The 16,766-nt window shown below is 34.6% G+C and overlaps 1 protein-coding gene across 6 annotated transcripts in view; it reads left to right on the forward strand.

Annotated features, from left to right (window-relative positions):
* Positions 1-16,766, forward strand: part of POLN (DNA polymerase nu) — a 349,980-nt gene that overhangs the window by 48,446 nt on the left and 284,768 nt on the right. For all 6 annotated transcript variants that reach the window (XM_074229925.1, XM_074229926.1, XM_074229927.1 and 3 more), the window contains 4 exons: positions 405-465; positions 3,209-3,273; positions 8,039-8,122; positions 8,437-8,532. In XM_074229925.1, the coding sequence (XP_074086026.1) occupies positions 405-465; positions 3,209-3,273; positions 8,039-8,122; positions 8,437-8,532 (306 nt within the window). The remainder of the gene's footprint in view (positions 1-404; positions 466-3,208; positions 3,274-8,038; positions 8,123-8,436; positions 8,533-16,766) is intronic.

Raw genomic sequence — 16,766 nt, forward strand, 5'->3', positions numbered from 1 at the left:
GTAAAAATTTCAAAAAGAGCCTGCCCCTATCCCATGGATAGAAAAATAAACAGGTCTCCTTTTATAGTCCCCTTGCCTGCAGGTTCTGCTTACATGCAATTTCTCCTCCCTGTTTATTTGTTCCGATAGTAGAGACATTGGAATAAAGTGGAAATAAAATAAACAGATTTTGTTTTGAGAGAACTCATGACCACTGAAATTTGATTTCCATTTTTGCTGAAACTTCTTTTATAGTATTTAGACAGTTTGCCCCATTTATTAAAATGTGAAATTTCCTTTAGTTTGTGACTTCATAGTGATAACCGTAGTGCTGTCTTAATATCTTCTTTCAATATTTACTGTACTATAAAATACATTAATAGAGAAAAGAAGTAATATTTTTGTGAATTTTTCCTATAATATAGGTTTGTGGTCTATGGCAATTATTTTATGCATTGGAACTTCCTTTGATACCCATTTTGGCAGGTAAGAAGATACAACTAACACTTTAAAAGTATCACTTAAATTGTGATTATTGCTTAACTGATCTTATATTCAGCTTCTCTCTGTTCTAGTTCGCCTCCACATTTTGGCAAAATTGATATTTCTAAAACATAGATTGTCTAGGTCATTTGTTTGCTCAGAAGCTTCAGTGATTGCCTGTTGCTGTGGGTTAAAATGCAACCTTCTCTGTTTGATGTTTAAAATCTGTCATAAGCAGGCGCCAGTTTATCTTTCTAGGAATAAGTAATTATACCTCATTCCTCCTTACACATTCCTAGCCAAATCAGACTACTTACAGTTCCTCATATATGATACTTTATATTCCATTTTCCAGCCTTTAGTTCTTTCCTTCCTGCCTTCACCTCTTGAAACCTTTAGATAGCATCAAGACTTAGCTCTAAGTGCCACCACCTTCAAGAACCTTTTCTGGGTTTCTGAAATGTTGATTGTTGCCCCCTCCCCAAATACTTTATATATATTTTGTATTTCTTTTTTTATATGTTGTATTTACTTCTCTTTATGTTATTTTTCTCTCATTAGAATGTGAGCAACTTGAGGGTAGATTATCTTTTATTATTGTTATTGTGTCTCTAGGGCCAAGCCTAAGTATCAGACACATAGTGAAGACTTGTTGAAATGAATGGAATCCACTGGGTCTATTTCTCCCTTCCATTAGGAAGGGCAATTGCATATTTTAAGTTGCTGATGAAACCTAACACAAATAAACTTTCTGTGTTCCTATGCTGTTTATAAAAGAATACAGATTAGACATTGTTTAAATTTTCTTCCTACTTTGACATTCTGTGTTCAAAAATCTATTTAAGATCTGATAGTCTTTGATCTTTAATTTTCCTCTATAGTCTCTGATTTATTTGGATAGCTGGCAGAAATAGAAAAAAAATACCCCAATATGTTGATCTTGTTCTGTGATTATATTGCTATATTGTGGCCAGGGAAAGGTATAGTTTTGTGTTTTTGCAATAAGAATACCATATTTTCCCATGTATAAGATGCACTTTAATTTTGGGGCCTGAAATTTGAAAAAAAAAAGTATTACATAAAGTTATTCAACTCAAGTTTTATTCATCATGAAATTCAAGGACCTTCTGCTCTTAGCTTTCAGGCATCTTTTGGCCAAGTCTTGTACGTGGATGTGTGCTTAGTCCATTCTGTTTCATAAACCTGAAGCACCAGTTGTGTCCTCCTTTGAAATCAGTCACTTCTTTTTTTTATCAGCAATTTGTCTTACCTCATGCTGAACCATCTTTGTGGACAGAGCCATTCCAATTGTCCTTTACTCTTCAATTCATTTCTTCAGTTCCCTCTCTAACTTAGACCATTTAGTTGACTTAACTCTCATGGCCTTCTTCTGCTGTGGCATTTTCAGTAGGGTTTCTTTGATTGTTTTCTCAGCTGGAAGAGGACCAAACTGACATTCAGCAGCACGATTTCCATTCACTTTTTAAATTTATTTTATTTGTTTAAGGCAATGGGGTTAAGTGACCGGCTCAGAGTCCCAAAGCTAGGCAATTATTAAGTCCTTCTGACTCCAGGACTGATACTGTGCCACCTAGCTGCCTCTATTTCCATTCACTTTTGCAAACTGGATCACTTTGAACTTGAATTCAGCATTAGATGAAAATCTTTTCTTAGCTATTTCTGGGCAGAACGTGGCAAAATGTAACTTAACATATGGGTAAGAAATGTGAAACAATGAGCATAAAGACAACAAGTGTGAAAAAGTGGGAAATGCAAATATAAAAATCTATAGCCACTGTATAAGACTGTCCCAGTTTTTAGACCCTAATTTTTTCAAAAAAGGGTACATCTTATACATGGGGAAATATGGTAGTTTAATTTTTGTAGCACTTTAAAGTTTTCAAAATTCTTCCTTTGTAACTACCTTGTAAGGTTGGTGGTGGTGTGTGTGTGTGTGTGTGTGTGTGTGTGTGTGTGTGTGTGTGTGTACATACATATGTATATTTTATTGAACAGTAAAAGAGAAGTATAATGCCTTGACCAGTGTTTCACATGCCATGAATCAGAACCAGATCTCCTAATTTCAGGTTTGATACTATATCTCAATTTATGGTTAAATCCAGTAGTCCACTATATTATCTTTCCTTATTCCCCAATTTTTAATGCTCCTTTTTTCCACTAGGGGGCATTATGGAGCCATTTTTGTTTCTTACAGAATTGTTACAAGGCTTCATTTTCTCTTATCTCCTTGACCTTCATCTGCTTTACAACTGATCTGCTGAACTTCAGCTACTGTGTCTGTGGGGATGGGTGAAAGGTTTCTTAACCACTGATACTGGCAATTACATAAACGACTATATGAGATGTATGCTTATATAGAAATATCCATCTTGCTTTAGGCTTCTAGGTTTGAAGAAAACATTGTGTTAGGTTAATCAACAATTTCTAAATGACATCAATTTAAGGATCAATATAATCAGAGGAGTTAACAGTAATGGAACGTAAACATTAGCTTAGATTGTGTGATGAGATTTATGTCTAACATGCTTCACCAACTGAAGGACTTTGGGGGGATATTATTGAGATTTTGGCCAATTCAGTTTTAAATGGAATGCGCGCGCGCACACACACACACACACACACACACACACACACACATATATATATATATATATATATTCCTTCCTATGTCATTGAGTTAAACTGATTCCCATGAATAATATCTATTTTGTTCTATGAATTTCAGTGATGGAAACCCATAAAATTCAAGTGAACAAAGAAGAAATGAAGAGAACATCAAAACTTCTTGGAGTAAGTTAGGATTTTTGTGGTTTCTTTCTTTGTTAGGATCATTTTTCATTTAAAATTGGACAAAATTGGGGCAGCTAGGCGGCACAGTGGATAAAGCACCGGCCCTGGAGTCAGGAGTACCTGGGTTCAAATCCGGTTTCAGACACTTAATAATCACCTAGCTGTGTGGCCTTGGGCAAGCCACTTAACCTCATTGCCTGGCCAAAAAAACCTAAAAAAAAAAAATGGACAAAATTGCAGGTTGTCCAGTTGTGGGTTGTGCTTTCTTAGCTTAAAAAAAAAAAAAGAACCTGGATGGTTTTTTTCCCCCCTTTTAATTTTATTCCCTTCAGGGTAACTTTGAATATTTCCTTCCATTGTGGGACTCTTTGAAGGTTCTTGTATCTCAGTAAGACAAGAGACAGAGTTTTCCTATTCTTACTTAGAACAAAGCCCTTTGAGTCTAATAGAAAATCCTAGACTAGAGACTTTGCTCATTCCACTGCTGTTGTTGGTAGGAAAGTGATGATCAGTTTAGTACAGAATTAAGTTATATCCTGCATGTCAGAAAGCAGTAAAATGAGGAAGAAGAAAGTAGAACACAAAGATCTGTGGAGGATATTTAAGACAGGTTTTCATTAGCTTAGAAATGAAATTAAAGTCTTTCTTAACATCCAAACCTTTAATTTTCTTCTTCTTCCCTCTGTTTATTAAATTTCTTCCTATTTTTAAAGGACAAGTCAAATAACATCTCTTAAAGGAAACCTTCCCTTATTTCCACTCCCCATCTTTTTAATAATAATCTTTCTCCATTCAACCAATCAACCTATATATGCTAGGTACTATGCCAAGTAGTTGTTCTTTGTAATCAAAGAGGACTATGACATAGTAGTATTCATGATGGCATGATTTGTACATTATGTTTATTCCAAAACTGTTTCACCACCATGGCTTGATAAGAAACAGAACTTCTTATGAAAGTCTGGATGCTGCGGGTATCCTTGGATTCATTGAATATGGATTCATTCCCATATAACCACGGAGTCTTAGCAACACTGGGCAAAAGTGCTAGTATGTGAATTTCTGACAATAAATTGGTGACAACACAATATATCCAAGTCTATTTCTTGATGTTCTAATGTCAGTAAGGGCTAGACTTTTCACTCAAAGATCTAATTGTGTGGCAACATGGTATATCCAGATCTGTCCTTACCCTCTCCCTCCCCCTCTCCCCCAACTCAAAGACTGATCACTAGTTGATTTTGTTTATGGTCAGAATTACTATGGTACCTGATCATCTTTAAACCTCCAACTTTCATTCTTGATTAATTAAAACATTCTTGGCAAATGCTTTTGCTCTGATCTGTCTTGCACCAGTCCAATAATTTCACATTTTGAAAACCCCTGGTGTCCCTCTAATTATGGCCCTAGTTATTATGAAAAGCAACAAAATAGAACCAGGGTCTTTATTCTGTTATTCTAGCTGGGGTATCTAGGTGAATTGGGCCTGCTTTGAATACTTTTCAAAGTAAAGACTTTAGGCCCTTCAGAACATTTAACTAAAAGCATTGAGGGGCTGGAACAGGTAGTGACTCACCTTGCCACTGCAGCCTGATCCCAAGATCCAACTACAAATTGTTTTTTTTTTGGTTTTTGCTTTTTTTGCAAGACAGTGGGGTTAAGTGACTTATCCAAGGTCACACAGCCAAGCAATTATTAAGTGTCTGAGGTTAGATATGAACTCAGGTCCTTCTGAATCCCAAGGCTGGTGCTGTATCCACTGCTCCACCTAGCTGCCCCATCTACAAGTTTTTTAACTCCAGCTACTTCAATATACTCTATTGGAGCCAGAATTATCATGGCTGTTGGCACCAGGCTTTCCCTCCTCATTAAAGGATTTAAAGTATATCATTTCAGTTACAGGGCCTTGAAAGAGACTGTTACTATTTTTTTTCTTCACTACTTCCTGGGATTGGGAGTGAGTAATGTATGCCTGCTACCTTCCTTGGATGTGGTAGCTATTTATCAGGCTCCCTCTTCCTCCTTTTCTCTTCAGGTAGGGGCCTTTGGGAATGTGTGCATTTATCAGACCAAAATCAGCCCAGCAGTTTTCTCCTCAGCCCCTAAGTAGGGGTCAGGGTGCCCCAATTGTATTGGTCACTCTAGATAATCTTGGTGGATCCCACTCTTCCAGTATCAATGATCCATTTGAATTTGTCCTGTCAACTCTAGACTCTTGCCAGGTCTACTATGGTATGACTGGTTAATGGTGAATCAGGGTTCAGATCTGAAGAGGATGCCAAGTGCTTGGGATGGCAAGAAAGGTAAAAAATGTGGAGCTACATAAGAACATGATTCCAGAGAGATGGGCTAAACACTTCCATGATACTCTCAATAGACCATTATCATTCAGTCTAACTGAATGAAGTCTAACTGAACTTCCAACTGAAAAAGAAATTTTGAATGCCATTAGACTTCTCTCATGTAGCAAAGCACATGTTTGCAAGGCAGGAAAGAAAAACTGAAATCTTTCAGGTTTTATGGCAAGAGGAACTTATCCCCAAAGAGTTTGGCAAAATCTCCATTGTCCATCTCTATAAAGGGAAAGGAAATGGATTGTCCTATTAAAATCACAGGGAGTTCTCTTGCTTAGGTATTACTGACAAGGTTCTTGCCAGAGTCCTCCTTAATAGCTTACTGATCCTTCACCTCAAAAATAATCATTTACGTGAGAGCCAGTGTGGTTTTGGAAAGGGCCAAGGAATGGCTAATAAGGTCTCTGCTACCTGACAACACCAGGAGAAATGGCAAAAGCAGAACAAAGATCTCTACACAAGGTTTGTAGATCTGACTGAGGCCTTTAATTTTGTCAGTCATGAGGGCTTGTGGAAATTTATGGTGAAATGGAGAAGTTCATCAGTATTGTACAGTCAGTTCCATGACAGCATGCTTGCTCAGGTAATGGATAGTGGATTCATACTCTTGTGCTTTCCCAGTCACCAAAGGAGTGAAGCAGGATTCTATGCTTGCTCTTATGCTTTTTAGCATGTTTTCAGCAATGTAGTCAGATGCCTTCAATGAGGATGAAAATAGCATCAGGGTCAACTACTACACTGGCAATAAATTATTTAACCCAGAACAGGTAACAGGTCAAAATTAAAGTGGAGGGAGAGTTGGGACATGATTTTTTTGCTGATTTTTGTATGCTCACTGCAGCCTCTGGGGCTAAGATGCAACATAATATGCTTGTGCTAATTTTGCCCTATCAATTAACACCAAGAAAGCATAGGTTCTTCACTAGCCACTACTAACTACACCAATGAAACATGTAATCATTGGTTGGAGCAAATGGAGAAATTTTGATTGTGGTGGATAATTTCATTTACTTTGGCTCTATATTTTCTACACAGCTGTTGTGCTGATCTCATTGTTGTATGCCTCTGAAACTTGGATAGTATACCAGCAATAAGCAAGGAAAATGAATCTCTTCCATCTGAATTATTTTAGTAAGATGATGATCTCCTGGCAAAATAAGGTACTGAGCCCTGAGGTCCTTTCTCAAACTAACTGGAAAGCATTCAAGCTCTGATGCAGAGAACACAATTCTGGATGGACTGGCTATTCAAACATATTGTTTGAATGCCATACATAAATATACTTGCCTAAAAAATTGTGCACTGTTTTGTGGAGAACTCACACAAGGCAAGTACTCACATGGAGATCAGAAGAAGAAATGTAAGTTGAGGTCTCTCTGAAGAACTTGGAAATTTTGTCACATGGGAAAAACAGTGAAGGACCACCTAGCAAAGGAACACTGTGAACTGAGCACTATGAGTAGTAGCTCAAAAGAAATGAGAGACACAATTTTAGAGACATCACTCCTTCAAATATTTATATGAACTATTTGTGTTCAACCTATGGTAGAACCTTCTGAGTTTGATAAGTCAGTCACACTGTACCTTGACTCCAAGATAGTGATATCATTTTGGTCCTCTTCAAGAATGAAGGACAAAACCCACCTGTTATTATTGTTATTATTATTAAAATTTTCAAACATGCTTAAAAGTTGTGTTGATGACTTTACTTTCTAATTTCATTGATATTTTAATTTTCTTGTAGTGGGAAAATATTTTGTTAAGTGAAATTTGTAGAATTACAGAATATCAGTTAGAAAAGGACCTTAGTGATCATGTGGACTAACCTCATTTTATTGTGGGGAAAGTAGCTTGTCAAAAGTCACATGAACCATAAGTAGGAGAGCTAGGACTTAAATACAGGTGTTTTGAATATCATGCTGATGAGAGTTATTCATAACATCTAAAATTTGCCTTGACTTTATCTGTGTATAAGGTAATACCTCATTAAGGCATTGAGCGGAGCTCTTGGCTCCTAACAACTCTGCTAGTAGATTTCTACATCTGGTAAATTCTAGTAAGCTGGAAAAGATTTGAATACTTATCTCTTCTTCGACTATGTTTCTCTTTTTTCAAGGTCCAGAGTCAGTAAGTTCTGAGATACTAACTACTTTTGGCTACCAGGGGTCAAAAATAGTTGCATAAACCAATAAACAGTCTAATCAAGCATATAGAACTTGTGATTTACATTGGTGATGGGGGTCACAAAATAATTTTCTTCTAGCCTTTGCTACTGTTTAAGAGAGAAACCCAAATAAGTAATAAACTTAAAAATATGAATTTTTATTGGAGATTATTTTAAACTATTAAGATTCTTGTCTTGAACCTGAGAAAGTTATTAGTGAAATTAATTTGGCATATTATTTTTGCAGTTTCGTTTAAAGGAATTGGAAAAAGCAGCTCATCTTGCTGCAGGAGAACAGTTTCTTATTACTAGTAATAATCAACTTCGAGAGGTAAATTATATCTTGGTACTTTGTCCAAAATAGTATTCTTTGGAAAGTAATTTCTTACTCAAGAATTAGATCAAAGATTTTTGTCCTGGTATAAATATTGTCCTGTTAATGCTAGGAAAATTGTAGGTGTGATTAAAATTAAAGCAATTTAGAATTTAGTTATTTTTATAATTTTTTAATTGACATTCTCTTTTTGTGGTTTCCTTTTTCATTATTTGTGCCTCTTGTAACCAGGACGAATTAGTTACTATTGTAATTTTCAGTTTATTTAATTTTGAAAGTTCTTCATCATCTGATATATCACTTTTATACAGATATTATATGACAAGTTAAAGCTGAACTTGCTGTGCAAAAGTAAGACTGTACCCAAAACTGAGCTACAGAAACATCTATCAACATCGGAAGCCACGGTGAGAAGTGAAAATTGCTCTTTTTTGTAAATTTTGTAAATTAAGGGTTTTAGTTAACGGTAGACTCAATATGATTTGTAATTGTGACAAGATAGTCTTAATTAATGGAGTTTCAAACTTCATTAGTAGAAGTCCAGGACCCAGAACAAGGGAAGAAATAGTCTTAATTGTTTTTTTTTTTCTGTTAGCCGATTGCCATCTACAGTATTAGTTTACATTCTGGGTACATTTTAGAAATAACATTTGACAAATTTTGAGTACTTCCAGAGAAAGTTGAAGAGAATCAAAAGGCGATTTGAAGCCAGTCAACAATTTAGGTCATCGAAAACTTCAATTAAATACCTCAGTAGTCAATTAACATTAAGCACCTACTATGTTCCAGACATAGTTCTAAGCATTGGGGATGAAAATTATAAAAGGTCCTCAAGGACCTTATAATCTGACATAGGAAGATAACACACCAAAAAAATCTGAAAGGAAGAGGAGAAGATGCTCAAGGTGGAGGCATGGTAGAGAAATCCAAAAAAATGGCAGATGATGGGCAGTGAGGTCACAGCATCACCTCTTTTGTAAGGGACAATGTATTGTTCAGTCCCATCAGTCATTTTTAAGACTTTGTGATTCTATTTTGGGATTTTCTTGGAAAAGATACTGGAGTGGGTTGCTATTTCCTTCTCCAGCCCATGAGGAAACTTAGGCAAACAAGGTTTGAGACATGACCAGCTAGTATTTGTCTGAAGCTTGGATAAAGGATGTTAAAGGAGGATCAATGATGTCAAAAGCTATGAGGATGTCAAGGAAAAAGAGTACTAAAAAGAGACCAAATAATTCTGGGAAGGTGGCAGAATGAGGCAGGGAATTACTTAGCTCTCCCAAATTCCACCACAAATAATAGGAGGAGAAGGAGAGAAGAAACGAGAAAGGATTTAGGAGTATGGATAGATTAAGGCATAGGAAGATAAAGACAGAGGATAAGAGAAGGATTCTTGGAATAAGTGTGAATTAGGGAGGCAGTGGTCAGAAGTAAACTAGATATCTGAGGAGGGAAGGATAAACAGTGACAAAAAATAGGATGGAGGAAAATATACAATTAGTAATTATAATGTTAAATTTGAAGGGGATGAATTCACCCATTAAATAGAAATAGCAGAATGGTTTAAAAACTAGAATCTGAAATTATGTTGTTTACAATAAACACATTTAAGAATGAGAGATATACATAGAGTAAAAATAAAGTATAGAGTAGAATTTATTGTACTTAAGTTGATGCAAAAAAAAGTGGGAGTAGCGATCATGATCTCAGATCAAGTTAAAACTAAAATAGATTTAATTAAAGGTGGGGGCAGCTAGGTGGCACAGTGGATAGAGCACTGGCCCTGGAGTCAGGAGTACTTGAGTTCAAATCTGGCTTCAGACACTTAATAATTACCTAGCTGTGTGGCCTTGGGCAAACCGCTTAACCCCATTTGCCTTGCAAAAAAAAAAAGTGATAAATAGAGAACTATATTATGTTAAAAGATTCCATAGATAATGAATAATATCAATTGTAAATCTACATGCACCAAATGCTATAGCATCCAAGTTTCTTATAGAAAAATGTAATGAATTACAGTTAGAAATAGCTAAACTGTAATAAAGGATTTAGCATTGATATTACTTCATTCTCTATGGTATATACACATCTAGATTACATAAAAGTCTTCTTAACTTAGAGAGAAATAGGAGAGCAAGGGGATAGAATAAAGGAGGAAATTCTAGAATAATGTGCACTTCAAGAAATAGAGTAAAGGGAGAGAATAAGTGAGGGACCATAGAAGGGTGTGTAGATTAAGGTAAAGGGAGAGAATAAGGGCTGTGGAATCAGAATAAGAAATGAGGTAATAAAACTATATGTTTTTGCAGATGATAATGATGCACTTGGAAATCCCAGAGTTTCAACTAAATAACTAGTTGAAACAATAATTGTACAAAGTAGCAGGATATAAAATAAACTCATCAGCATTTCTATGTATCACCCACAAAACCCTGAAGAAGAAGATAGTAAGAAAAACCTATTTAAAATAATTATGGACAGCAGAAAATATCTGAGAGTCAAGACAAACCTGTCAAGACAAACCCAAGAACTACTTGAACATAATTATAAAATACTTTTTAATATTAATTTTTATGGGTGGACAAAGTCAAAATAATAAAAATCACAATCATACCTAAACAAATTACTTATTCAATGTAATCTCAATTAAATTAGCAAAAAAAGTTTTATTGAACTAGAAAAAATAATTTAAAAAATTCATTTGGATAACTAAAGGTCAAGAAAATCAGGGGAATTAAAAAATAAAGGGAAGAGTTTTAGTAGCACTAGATCTCAAACTATATTATAAGTAAATAATTACTACTGGCTAAGATATGGGTCAGTGGAACAGGTAAAATCTAATATACAGTAGAATTTGACACATGCGAAAATTTAAGCTTATGGGATAGAAATTCATTATTTGACTAAAAAAGTTGTTGGAAAAACCGGAAAGCAACCTGGCAGGAATTGAGTTTAGAACAATGTCGTACACATACCAAGATAAGGGCAAAATGTACACATGACCAAGATAAAAAAGTGAAATATCATAAGTAAATTAGAAGAACATGAATCATATTACCTATCAGACTTATGGATAGAAGAGGAATTTATGTATTAGTAAGAGAAAAAGAGCATATAAAGTGGATAACTTTGATTTCATTAAATTAAAAAAAAGTTTTGCACAAATAAAAGCAAGGTAGCCAAGATTAAAAGGAAAGCAGAAAATTGGGGGGGGAAATTTTTATAGACAGTTTTTTGGATAATGGTCTTATCTAAAAAATATAGGGAATTTTGTCAAATTTATAAGATTATGAGACATTCCCCAATTGACACATGGTCAAAGGATATGAACAGGTAGGGTTTTTTTTTTAAAGATGATTTTATTTGAGTTTTGAGTTTTACAATTTTTCTCCCAATCTTACTCCCCCCCCCCAAAAAGCAATCTGTCAGTCTTTATTTTGTTTCCCTGTTGTACATTGATCCAAATTGAGTGTGATGAGAGAGAGATCACATCCTTAAGAAAGAAACAAAAAGTATAAGAGATAACAAGATCAGACAATAAGATACCTTTTTTCCCCCTAAATTAAAGGGAATAGTTCTTGAAATTTGTTCAAACTCCACAGCTCTTTATCTGGATACATATGGTATTTTTCATTGCAGACAGCCCAAAATTGTCCTTGGTTGTTGCACTGATGGAACAAGCAAGTCCATCAAGGTTGAACATCACCCCCATGTTGCTGATAGGATGTGCAGTGTTTTTCTGGTTCTGCTAATCTCACTCAGCATCAGTACATGCAAATCCCTCCAGGCTTCTCTGAATTCCCATCCTTCCTTGTTTCTAATAGAAAAATAGTGTTCCATGACATACATATACCACAGTTTGCTAAGCTATTCCTCAATTGAAGGACATTTACTTGATTTCCAATTCTTTGCCACTACAAACAGGGCTGCTATGAATATTTTTTGTACAGGTGATGTTTTTACCCTTTTTCATCATCTCTTCAGGGTATAGACCCAGTAGTGCTATTGCTGGGTCAAAGGGTATGCTCATTTTTGTTGCCCTTTGGTCATAGTTCCAAATTTCTTTCCAGAAAGGTTGGATGAGTTCACAGCTCCACCAACAGTGTAATAGTGTCCCAGATTTCCCACAACCCTTCCAACAATGATCATTATCCTTTCTGGTCATATTGGCCAGTCTGAGAGGTATGAGGTGGTACCTCAGAGAAGCTTTGATTTGCATTTCTGTAATAATTAATGATTTAGAACAATTTTTCATATGGCTATGGATTTCTTTGATCTCCTCATCTATATATTGCCTTTGCATATCCTTTGACCATTTGTCAATTGGGGAATGCCTTTTTTTTTTGAAAAATATGACTCAGTTCTCTGTATATTTCAGAAATGAGTCCTTTGTCAGAATCATTAGTTGTAAAGATTGTTTCCCAATTTACTACATTTCTTTTGATCTTGGTTACAGTGGTTTTGTCTGTGCAAAAGCTTTTTAATTTAATGTTATCAAAATCATCTAGCTTGTTTTTTGTGATGTTCTCCATGTCTTCCTTAGTCATAAACTGCTCCCCTTTCCATACATCTGACAGGTCAACTAGTCCTTGATCTTCTAATTTGCTTATAGTATTGTTTTTTATGTCTAAATCCTGTATTCATTTGGATCTTATCTTGGTATAGGGTGTGAGGTGTTGGTCTAATCTAAGTTTCTTCCATACTTGCTTCCAATTTTCCCAGCAGTTTTTATCAAAGAGAGAGTTTTTATCCCAATAGCTGGACTCTTTGGGTTTATCAAACAGCAGATTACTATAATCGTCTCCAATCAGGTAGTTTTGGGATTGAAAAAAAATCAAAGCTATGTGTATTCAAATGAAAAAATTCTCTGTCATTATTGATTAGAGAAATGCAAAATTATAATGATTTTGAGATATATCACAATTATCAGATTGGCTAAAACGATAGAATGAGGGAAAATGGTAAATGTTGGAGGTTATGTGGAAAAATTGGGACGCTAATGTCCTGGTGGAGTTGTGAACTGATTCAACCATTTTGGGGAATAATCTGGAATTATGCCTAAATAATTATAACTGTGTATATAGAAATGCCACTATTAAATCTATTTTCTAAGGAAATGAAAGTATATAGTTTAAAATATTTATAGCAGCTCTCTTTGTGGTGGCAAAGATCTGAAAATTGAAGAAATGCCCATCAATTGAGAGACAAACAAGTTTTGTTATGTGATTATTATGCAATACTAAGAAATGATGAGTGGGTTTATTTTGGGGGTTGTATTTTTTTCCAATTACATTTAAAGATAGTTTTCAACAATCAATCTGATATAAGTTATATATGTACAATCTCATTAAAACTTATTTCCATATTAGTCATGCTATGAAAGAAGAATCAGAACAAAAGGGGGAAAAACTAAGAGAAAGGAGATACAAAAAACAAATTAAAAAAAAGTGAAAATAGTGTATTTTGATCTGCATTTGGACTCTATAATTCTTTCTCTGGATGTGGATGGTTTTTTCTATCACAGGTCTTTTGGGATTGTCTTTGATCACTGTATTGTTTAGAAGAGCAAACTTATTTCCATATTAGTCATGCTACGAAAGAAGAATCTGAATAAAACCAAGAGAAAGGAGATATAAAAAACAAATTAAAAACAAGTGAAAATAGGGTACCTGTAAGTAACTGTTCTAGGCTTTTCTGAAATTCGATGAGGAGATTGATTTTTAGAAAAACATGAAAAGACTTGCCTGAAATAATGAAAAATGAAATGAGCAGAACCAAGAGAACATTGTATATGGTAATAGCATTATTGTTTAAAGAATAACTGTGAATGGCTCAGTTATTCTGAGTATTATAACTCAAATCAACTACAAAGGATCTTTGAAGGAAGATGTTATCCACCTCTAGAAGAAGAACTGATAAATACACATAATATGGTTTTACATATTTATAGATAAAACTATATTGAATTATAACTGTAAATATATGTAACTATATAACTATGCATAAAACTATTTAACTATAATATGTATTACCATATAACCATACATATAATTATATATGTGTATATATATATATATATATATAAAATTATATAATATGTACACAATATATAACTATATTTGAATATATATCAAATGGTAGCCCTCTCTAGTACGGAGCAGGAAGGGAAGGAGGGAGACAGTTTGGAACTTCAAATGTAATAAAAAAACTTACACTTTTTAAAGATAATTGTTTACTTTAGAGAGAATAGTTTTAATAGTGGGGAGATTGAGAAAGAAGTAGAAAAAATGTCTAAGTTCGAGTGTATGATTAATATGATAACTTTTTTCCTAGGAGCACAACAGTAAGATATTGGCAGAGAGATAAAGTTGAATGCTATGGTAAATTTGAATAAGGGATTTTTAAAGATGAGGAGGAAAGCATAGTCATTCTTGCCTGAAACAGGAAAAAAAATAATAGAAAAATAATTGCTTGAAAATAAGTGAAAGAAGGAACAATCATTGGGAAAAATCACTTCCTTAAGGCTTAGGAAGGTGACAGTATCAAAATGAGAAGTAGAAGTATAAATCTTGACCAGGAAAAAGGACACTAGGAGACTGTAGCAAAGGAAGAAGTATGACAGAGATGGACGAGGGAATCCACTCAATGATGGGCATTGGTAATTTCAGTCAAGTAGGAAGTAGATTCCAATAATTGCTATTGTTACTTTTATTTGAAATTTTTGCATTGAAATTTTGTCTCTCAATGCAAATTAAAGCATCTCTGAGGTACCACCTCACACCTCTCAGATTGGCCAGTATGATCAGGAAGGATAATGATCATTGTTGGAAGGGTTGTGGGAAATCTGGGACACTATTACATTGCTGGTGGAGCTGTGAACTCATCCAACCCTTCTGGAGAGCTATTTGGAACTATGCCCAAAAGGCAACAAAAAACGTGCATACCCTTTGACCCAGCAATACCACTACTGGGTCTAAACCCTGAAGAGATGATGAAAAAGGGTAAAAACATTACTTGTACAAAAATATTTATAGCAGCCCTGTTTGTGGTGGCAAAGAATTGGAAATCCAGTAAATGTCCTTCAATTGGAGAATGGCTTAGCAAACTGTGGTATATGTATGTCATGGAACACTATTGTTCTATTAGAAACCAGGAGGGATGGGATTTCAGGGAAGCCTGGAGGGATTTGCATGAACTGATGCTGAGTGAGATGAGCAGAACCAGAAAAACACTGTACACCCTAACAGCAACATGGGGGTGATGTTCAACCTTGAAGGACTTGCTCATTCCATCAGTGCAACAATTGGGAACAAGTTTGGACTGTCTGCAAAGGAGAGTACCATCTGTATCCAGATAAGGAGCTGTGGAGTTTGAACGAAGTACAAGGACTATTCCCTTTAATTTAGGAAAAAAACAGATATCCTGTTGTCTGATCTTGTTACCTCTTAGACTTCTCTTCTTTAAGGATATGATTTCTCTGTCATCACACCCAATTTGGATCAAGGTACAACATGGAAACAAAGTAAAGACTGACAGAGTGCTTTCCGGGGGGGGGGGGGGGGGAGGGAAGCAAGATTGGGGAGGAAATTGTAAAACTCAAATAATATCTTTAATAAAAATAAATAAAAAAAAAGAAATTTGTCTCTCATTTTCTTTAGTTCTTCCCAGACTTAGTTTATAAAGAACTTGCTTGTCTTATAAATGGAGTCTGATAGTCAATATTGCTACCACAATTTTTAGAATAATTTTTATAACCTAGATATTGGTTCCTCTTTAAAAATGTGATACAATTAAATTGTATGTTCATCTGACTAAGAGCTTTTTTCTTTTTCCTTGATAGTTTACTCAATTTCATTTTTTTGAGATTGATGTCTTTAGTATATCTGTTTCTTATTTTGTTAATTTGGATATTTTATAATTTTCTAGATAATCATGTACATCTCAGTTTTGCTGGTATATAATTAAATATAATAATTTCTGATTGTTCTTTTTATTTATGAATTCACCCTTTTACCTTTATATTTTGGTAATTTGATTTTTCACTTCTTAAAGTCAGATTAGCTAATTGTTTACTGATTTTGTTAGTCTTAGTGATTTGTTAGTTTTTAGACATTAATTTTATTACTTGTAGGAATTTTTTCTTTTTGTTAAAGTTTTAATAATATTGATTGCTTTTATATCACCTTTATTTTCTAATGCTTTCCCCTGCCCTTCCTAGAGAGATGTCTTTTATAAATAAAAAAAAATTTTAAAGAGTTAAAAGTAGTTCAGCAAAATATCTGATACGTCAACCAAATCCTCCATTACATAATAGTAATCCTTACCCATAATTGTCTATTTCTGTAAAAACTTTTTTAGGGCAAAGCTTGGTCTTTTGTTCTTATTTTTCATTTGCATGGTTGTAGTCATTATAAATAAATTGAGAGAGAGCATAACCCCCCTGTTCCTCCTTCCTTCTTCCCCATCCCCCCACCCCTGGTTCTGCTTATTTCCATGCTTCTAAATTCTTCATATTTACCATTCCCTATTTCTGTTGAAGTTACCAACTTATTTCTAGTCTCCTATGTTTATAATCACAGTTCTGTCCTCAACTATTTACTCCCTTGCCCCCAATTTCTATCTTTGCAACATCTTTTGCAAC

Source organism: Macrotis lagotis, chromosome 3 (assembly GCF_037893015.1).
Source record: "Macrotis lagotis isolate mMagLag1 chromosome 3, bilby.v1.9.chrom.fasta, whole genome shotgun sequence".
Lineage (NCBI taxonomy): Eukaryota > Metazoa > Chordata > Mammalia > Peramelemorphia > Peramelidae > Macrotis > Macrotis lagotis.